Raw genomic sequence first — 8,186 nt, 5'->3', positions numbered from 1 at the left:
CGCGGGCGGCCCCGCTCGGCGCTCCGCCATGAGCTGCTCGGCGGACGCCGCCAAGGAGAAGCTGCTGTGGAACGTGAAGAAGGAGGTGAGGGGGGCGGCGGGTCCGGGCGGCTCGGGGCCGGCAGCTGCCCGCGGCAGCTCGGGTTTCCCCCGGGAAGGGAGGCGTGCTCGGGCCGGGGGCCGGGGCGGTCCGGTGAGGCGACGCGCAGCCTCCCCTGTGGCGAGTGATCCCTCCTGCAACCCTGCTGGGACTCCAGAGTTTGCTCGGAGTCAATAAAATAAAGCTCTACCCAGATCGAATTAAATCCCAGTCTCCCTTCCTGGGGAGGTGAACGAGAGGTGGAGGATTTGTGTGGCTGTGACCGTTTAACCCTCTCTGTGCACGTTAAAGAAAATTGTGGCAAATAGTGACCTTCCTCTGCGTGGGATAAAATAATAGTAATCAAAAGGATCTTCTTAGCTAAGTTGATGTCGACACTATAAAGCTGTTCCAAAAATGTGTCAGTAGCGGCAGAGAGAGCCTGGGAGAGGAGACGGGTATCGTGGTGGGCTCGCTCCTCTCTCAGCCCCCTCTTCCCTCGGCTGTGAATTTGAGGGGAGAAAGGAGGGAAATCAATGATAAGGCGGCAAGCCTTATTATGCATGTGTCATTATCTTTAAAATATCATTTTGGGCATTCATGTTTCTCACTGTCAACAGTCTTCTCTTAGTATTGTGTCCTGGCAGAGCTTTCACCTGAAAGGTGAATGGAGTTGTATTTTAAAATCCTTGAACAGGAGGGTCCTTGCAGGACGGACAGCAGGAGAGCAGTGGGCAGGAGGCTCCTACGGACTGTGTCAAGAGTCTGAGGAGGGATATATTACTTTTGTATTTTGTGGGGGATGGTAAAAGTTGATGAATTGCCAAATTGATCTCTAATTTGATTTAGTAAGAAATGCAGAAACAAATATAAATTTCCCTTCGTACGCTGCTCTAATAGAATCATCGTTAGTCGATGAAGGAATATATGGTTTTCTGTGTAGAGCTGCGCAGTATTTCATTCTTAGCTCGGTCACTGTGTCCTGTACACAGGAACTATGTTCTTGAAGCACATTGGACTCTTTAGGCTCCATTCTCAGGGTTGCTTTATTTGAAGCTACAAGAAATTTTCTTAGTGCAGTAATTGCTCTATAAAGTGAATCTTTCCTTGGTCCCTTGCAGGATAGACTGCCCTAGGGGCTCCAGTAGCATAAGGCAGCAAAACTCAAACCTGAGTGGCAGGAAGCCTGGATTAATTTGTCTCCTTCCCCTTCAGGCAGTGTTGTGGTGCTTGTACGTGGGGCCAATTCACACCTTGGATAAGCTGCTTACCTGTGCCTGAACAGTGACTGCGGTGCTTGACCACACTTGCAACTGGACTAGTGATGCTTCAGGCAGAGTGATTACCTGTCAGGACAAGTTCAGTAGCTCCTGACTTCCTGCTGTGCTTTACATCTGGATGGACTGGCTGTTTAGCGCAGAGCTACAGCAGCCAGCCTGTGTCCAAGACCTCTCTTAGCGGCAGTCTCTTGGGGGTCCCTGCCAGCCCAACCTCAGAGAAGGTGCTTGTTGGCCTGAGAGCACAGTGGTCTAAGAGCAAAGTCTTGAGCACGCTGCAGGTGCAAGCGCCAGCTCAGTGAATGGCCATCCCTCCCCAGTACACTTAGCTACCCTGTTTTGCATTTCTTTGACGTTCAAAGTAAAACAGCTGTGTAGCTGCCTGCTCTTACATAAGAGCTAAGTGGGCATGTAATACATACACATCATAGCAATAGAAAGTATTAATGTGAAAGCTTTTGGCACCGGTCTGGATTCCTGAGCCTGGTGCCCTAGTATTTGTCAATGAAGACGTTGGGTTATATCAGAGGTTTCACTCAATGTAGTTTGAGTGGAAGTGGCTGCGTAGGGATAGACATGTAAAGAGCAGTCTGAACATGAAATTGTAGAACTGTGTCCTAGAACAACCTGTCTCTTCTTCACACTGTGCTGAGCAGGTGTTGTGTAGTGCCCACTCATGTGCTAAAGACCAGGGGCTTGTCACTTCATTTAGAAATTTTAGCTCAAAATAGGGCCTTTGAGCCAAACCAGCATAAGGTTTCATTTAGAAGGGTGCACACTTGCTCTCCCATGTTAATATATTTTCATAAATACATAAAGAAATTGTAAAAATATTTTCCAAACCTAAATATTTCAGCATTGACCTAATGCATGAGAAGTTCTTCCTTCTATTGCATTATCTTCATATAACCTGGATTTCTAACAGAGTTCAGAGTATTTGTATTCTTTTTGTAGGTTATTTGCACTGAGCCTGCTAAATTTCTGTTGTCTTTGTAAAATATAAAATGCTATCTCAAAAGTCACTTGATGCATAGGGTATTGTTATTATTATTACTTTACCCTCTTTCCCCCAGCAAAACCTTTTATGTTTTTCCTTTGGGATTATTTAATGCTTTTTGCTTTTTTCTCAGATGGACTTTCCATTCCCACTGGTAAAGAATGTGATTTGTTGATTCTAATAGAAAGGAAGACATATAACGTGTTCTGAAAATTTGGCTCTACTGGGATTCATGCCGAGGCTGCTTATAAGTTCACATTTCAAACATTTATTTCTCTCTGCAGGAAAATCTGTTCTGACAAGTAGGCTTATAAGGCAGGCTTTTCTCTAGCCATTTCCTTCTACCTACTGAAATAGAGATTTTTTTCCATTTCTGGATTTAAACTGTTCCTAGCTGTGAACCAAATAGGATAGCAATAGCTGTAGCAGCTTTCACTATGAAAGATTTCAGAGTACTCATAACTGGAACTGCTGTTTCTTAAGTGCAACCACCTTTGGGCAGAAATACGGTGTTTATTTAACTCTATTGATGCCACCCAGTTCTTCATTGAGGGTAGCAGAGGTTATGAGGCTTTTTTCTTGTGCTTCTCTTGTGTGAACCTTATGAAGTATCTTTGCACTTAATTTTGGTGAGGAAGAAGGTTAGAGCAGCAAGCAGTTGCAGTGCTGTACAAATGTACAGCTGCAGCCCAAGGGCCCTGCCTTGCTGGACAGTCATAGAATCATAGAATCATAGAATGCCCAAGGTTGGAAGGGACCTCAGAGGTCATCGAGTCCAACCCCCCTGCACGTGCAGGGTCACCTAGAGCACGTGGCACAGGGCTGCATCCAAGCGGGTTTTAAAGATCTCCAAAGAAGGAGACTCCACAACCTCTCTGGGCAGCCTGTTCCAGTGCTTTGTCACCCTCACAGTGAAGAAATGCTTCCTTAAGTTCCTGTGGAACTTCCGATGCTTCAGTTTGAAGCCATTTCCTCTAGTCCTATCACTGTCCACCACTGAAAAGAGGCCGCCCCCTCCTCCTCACTGCCTCCCTGGAGGTATCTATAGACATGATCAGGTCCCCCCTCAGCCTCCTCTTCTCCAGGCTGAACAGACCCAGCTCTCTCAGCCTTTGCTCATAGGGCAGATGTTCCAGGCCCCTGATCATCCTGGTAGCCCTGCGCTGGACTCTSTCCAGCAGCTCCACATCACTCTTGTACTGGGGAGCCCAGAACTGGACGCAGTACTCCAGATGTGGCCTCACCAGGGCTGAGTAGAGGGGGATGATCACTTCCCTCGACCTGCTGGAGACGCTTTTCTTAATGCACCCCAGGATCCCGTTGGCCTTCTTGGCCAGCAGGGCACACTGCTGCCTCATGGTCATCGTGTTATCCACCACAACGCCCAGGTCCCTCTCTGCGGGGCTGCTCTCCAGCAGGTCCACBCCTAATCTGTACTGGTGTCCAGGGTTATTCCGCCCCAAGTGCAGGACCCTGCACTTGCCTCTGTTGAACCTCATGAGGTTTCTCACCGCCCAGTCCTCCAGTCTGTCCAGTCCTCCCTCCCAGGCAGATGGTGCAGTTCTCCACAGCGAACGGCACCAAGCTGCTCCAGTTTCGTGAATGGAGAGACCAAAACAAGCAGAGGCCAGTGCACTTGCTGAGATGCTGGTATCAACTGGCAAATATAAATCAGCAGCCTGGTTAGGATGAGTGGATACTCTATTGATTGTGCAAGTGAAGCACAGAGAATGGAGGTGATGTTTCCAAGGCAACAAAGGCATCTGTCACACCTGGGAATAGATCCTCAATTGCCTGTTTCCCTCTTGAAGGTTTATCTCTAGGTGCCTCTCTCTGTTAGCAGGGTAACCCCTTATCTTTTGCAATAGATGCAGCGTGTTCAAAGCAATGCGGTAGGTTTAATGTGTTTCTTTGCCAGTGCAGGTGAAAGGGTGAAGATCATCGTGGAGAAAGTTGATGTTTTCTTTAAAGAGATTAATTTACAGTGTGGTCAATTTCACTAGAATCTGCATGTGGGTGTCACTGTAGGTTTGGAATCAGAAGACTTCATTTACAAGAGCCTCCTCAGAGCAGGCAGCAGGGTCAATGACAGCAACATTTCTTATAAGGAGAATATATAGGATTGTAAAAATTATTAAAAAAAGAGAACTTCCTGTCAAACCTCTGTTACATTTGATCAGTAGAGGTTTGTTTTCATTGCTTGCTTGGAGCATCCCTGAATTATATGGCAGTGAGAAATGATGTGGGATTGGAGAGCACTGCTTTTTAGCTTTTGCATCCTCACATCTACCATCAACGTCCTGAAAATGGTTTCTATTAGCACTCACCAACTCTCCATAGAATGTGCAAAGATCATTTTTATTTGCTGGCAGCTGTGAACAGAGACTGACTGCTTGCTTGGTTTATGCTGTTTAGTTCCCAGGGTCCCAGATTCAAAATCTAGCTGACAAGCTGGCCATATGGTGCTGCTGTATAAAAGCAGAGTTCACTATTGCATCTGAAATTTTTTCCTTTCAACTTTGTGATACGGTTTAGATTTGAGGACATGTTTTTGGGGCTAAAGAGTGGGGTCTGCATGAGCAACAAAAATATGTGAGGGATGCCTGGGAAATGTGTGTTAGAGTAGGGAATTAGTCTCTGAGGTCTGAAGTTTTTCCTAGTAAATGACTGTTCTTTCTCTCCATAGTCAGGAATTGAGTTCCACTTACTCTTCTCTGGAGAGTTGTCTGAAATCACAGTCAGCAGTCCTGCATACTTAATGGTGTCTGAATTCATGTCTGTGAACTTGAGTCATATGTGCGTGACTTAGTCTTGTGCTGCTCTCTAGTGCTTCCTTTTCCACCCACGTTAAAGCAAGCAGTACTCAGAGGTACCAGGTAGCTTGTCCCTTTAGTAAATCAGACTTTTCATTTAATAGCTTAAATATGGTTTTCAAAAGCTTTTTTATTTTTTTTTCTAAATCTGGTGAAATCATAACAGTCTGCAAAGGTTAGGTCACTGTTCTTGTCCTTATTTCACATACGGGTCAGCTGAGGCGTGGAGATGAGTTAGCTTGGAGGTAGCTGTCTTTTTCCTTTTTACTACAGGCTTTGTTTGCTGCAATGTGCTGTCTCTCACCTGCAAACATGCAGGTTGGGTCCAAATTAGAATTTAAACAGACATAGCTGCAGGACTGTCCTGTCCCATTGCTTTTGCTGCGTTTTGATCTATCTAGTTGAAATTATCTGGATGATTTCAAATTTTTATTTGAGATTTGTAGCAGGCTTTGTTGTGTTCCTGCCAAGGCAAGCAGCTTGTAAGTCAATAATGATTTGAATAAAAACATGAGAAGGGAACCATTGGTTAAACAGGATAATTTAAGAGCTTTTTGTGTGGAGCACTGCCCATGAGTCCTTCTCATAGCATTGCCTCTTTCTTGACATTCTTTCCCTCTGTCACCTTTCACTGCTTTACTATGAAGTCCAAAGTTTTACAGTTATTGGGTTCTTTTCCTTGATGAAATTGGAGAGAGGTCACTGTAAATCTCTCTTGGGATGTGTGTCTGAGTGGCTCAGAAATTCTTTTTTGCTGAAAAAAAAAGCATAATGCTGGGAGTGGAGAGAGCACATGGCAATGCATTGTCTTGTTTAGTGAGCAGAAGTAATCACAGAAGAAGGCAAGGGATACACTGTATAAAAGGGTTTGCATTGCCTTTGGGGACTTGGGCTGAAGTAGCTCTCCAGAGGCCATTCTGGATGCTCTGAAATAATTCAATCTTTTAAGAAGCCCACTACAAATAGACCTATGCTTTTTTTTTGTACTCCCATGAAAATATACTTAATTTTGCCCTTTTCTTTTCCATTTTTCAATGTTTTTGTTCTTTCCTCTTTGCAATTACTGAGTAGTTGCCTCTTATGAGTTGTCAGTTTTCTAGTGGTGGGGAAAGGACAGGCAAAGGTTAAAAACAAAATTCCCAAGTGAGGAGCTAGTTTGTGTTAGCATCTTATAAACACTTCTTTTTACTTTTTTATTTTAGGTAAAGCAGATCATGGAAGAAGCTGTCACCCGGAAATTTGTACATGAAGACAGCAGTCACATCATCGCCTTATGTGGTAAATGACACATAACAGAGCTAACAGTGAATAATCTTGGTTTTCTTATCACACAGTCATTTTCTCTACATATGCAGCTTCTGTGTGTACATTGCAAGTAAGAAAGCAACTGTTGTTAAAATTGCATTATCCAAATAAATGACAGGCAAAAATAGCAAAGAGGTATATTAGTATTTGTAACTTAAAAATACACATATTTAGAGATATGTGGACATTAAGCTATGACTTAGAGAGTAGGTGGCAAAAGATCAAGTTTTTGCAACCACAAATTAAAGTCTGGCATCTCCCCTCCAGTTGAGAGTCCTCAAAGAAAAGTCAAAGCAAGTTTGACTATTGTCTGCCAGATCCCTGCAGATTTAGGCTGCGATGTGTGCTGTGGTGATGAGAGCGGAGCAGGCCTGGTCCTGTGCAGGGCTCTCAGAAGAGCTGTGCTAATGAAATTCATACCAAGCACTCCTGTGGAGTCTTAGCCAGTTCGTTTAGGTGCCTAAAAAGGAACTGATGGATGTTGGTGCAATAGCCTTGTAATCCAGTGTATAATTTATTGAGGATTATAAAAAATTAGCACTGTTCATCAGACTTTAGCATGTGTATAAAGAAAAACGGAAAAATATCCCAGGAAGATACTGCTGAGAATTAAAGCTATATATAATTGTAAGGTGTGTTGGTCTGTAAATTCTTGGCAGCTTTTTCTTGATACTTCAACTCTAAGACTTAAGTGGGACCAGTGCTCGAAAGTGATTGGAGAATAGACATCTAAAGACTTCTGGATTTCACAGGCTGCAGGGTTTGCAGTCAGGCGTAAGTAAATGATAGTAGAGACCTTAAGAGTAGAAATTAGTTTTGTCTTTGAAGACAGATGGATTGCTTAGGGAGACAGGGATTAACACATGCTGCTGAAAGCAAATTTTTGAGAACAGTAATGTTTTCTTGTTGCAACATTCAAATTCCCACCTGCTCTGCTGTGCTTATTTATTATATGCTGGGCTAACGTTACCCTGAGGTGCCTGGTATTTCCAAGATATTGTTTACTTGCAGGTAAAAAAAAATACTTTTTTTTGTTTTTTAAGTCGGTGATATGAGGTGGATGCTGAAGTTCTCTCAGTTTGGGGACTTTGAAAGCTCTTCTACAGGGTTTACGTCTGTACATTATTTTTCTTTTCTCTTTCTAGTATCAATTTGTGTTTGAAGAAGGACTTCTCAAACTTTCTGTGTGAATGACCAAACTTTGCTATGTGTGCACTCTACTACCGTTTCCTGCATTTAGGTTTTGATTATGTGAAATAATCTCCTTTCCTCCTCTTTGTAGTATAATAAACAGTAGGTAAATAGCAACTGTGTAAAATGGATCTGAGGTAGGAACAGGAGAAGAAACCCTCATTCTGTCCCTTTGCTACAGGCTGCCTATTTGATATGGATGACTCTTAGTGGTGTTGTGTGTCTGGTGTCTGTCTTTAAATTTGTATTCTGTAAGATGGGCTGCAGGGTTGATGTAGGGGATAGTGGGGAGGCAGATACTTCTGTTAGCATCTGCTTGGCCAAAATTAGTAATACTGTAAAAAACTTCTTAATATTTCTCCCCTGTCCTGATTTTTGTGTTCTGAATTTTGTAGGGCCTGTGGAATGATTAACTCTTCATGAACCACCCTACTGTTGCCCAGCAAAATTAGCCTAAGGAAGTAATCCAACTTACAAAAAGATTGCTGCTTTGAATATAACAGTTAATCGACTTTAAAACAGAA

General features: G+C 43.5%; 1 protein-coding gene across 5 annotated transcripts in view; it reads left to right on the top strand.

Annotated features, from left to right (window-relative positions):
* Positions 1 to 9: 9 nt before the first annotated feature.
* Positions 10 to 8,186, top strand: part of SGSM2 (small G protein signaling modulator 2) — a 44,843-nt gene continuing 36,666 nt past the window's right edge. For all 5 annotated transcript variants that reach the window (XM_026047838.1, XM_026047841.1, XM_026047840.1 and 2 more), the window contains exons 1-2: positions 10 to 85; positions 6,369 to 6,444. In XM_026047838.1, the coding sequence (XP_025903623.1) occupies positions 29 to 85; positions 6,369 to 6,444 (133 nt within the window). In that variant the 5' untranslated portion in view covers positions 10 to 28. The remainder of the gene's footprint in view (positions 86 to 6,368; positions 6,445 to 8,186) is intronic.

The sequence above is a fragment of the Nothoprocta perdicaria genome, unplaced genomic scaffold (assembly GCF_003342845.1).
Source record: "Nothoprocta perdicaria isolate Ctin4 unplaced genomic scaffold, notPer1 scaffold_50, whole genome shotgun sequence".
Taxonomy (NCBI): Eukaryota; Metazoa; Chordata; class Aves; order Tinamiformes; family Tinamidae; genus Nothoprocta; species Nothoprocta perdicaria.
The sequence above is the reverse complement of the archived record's forward strand: the minus strand, read 5'-3'. Positions and strand labels throughout refer to the sequence as shown.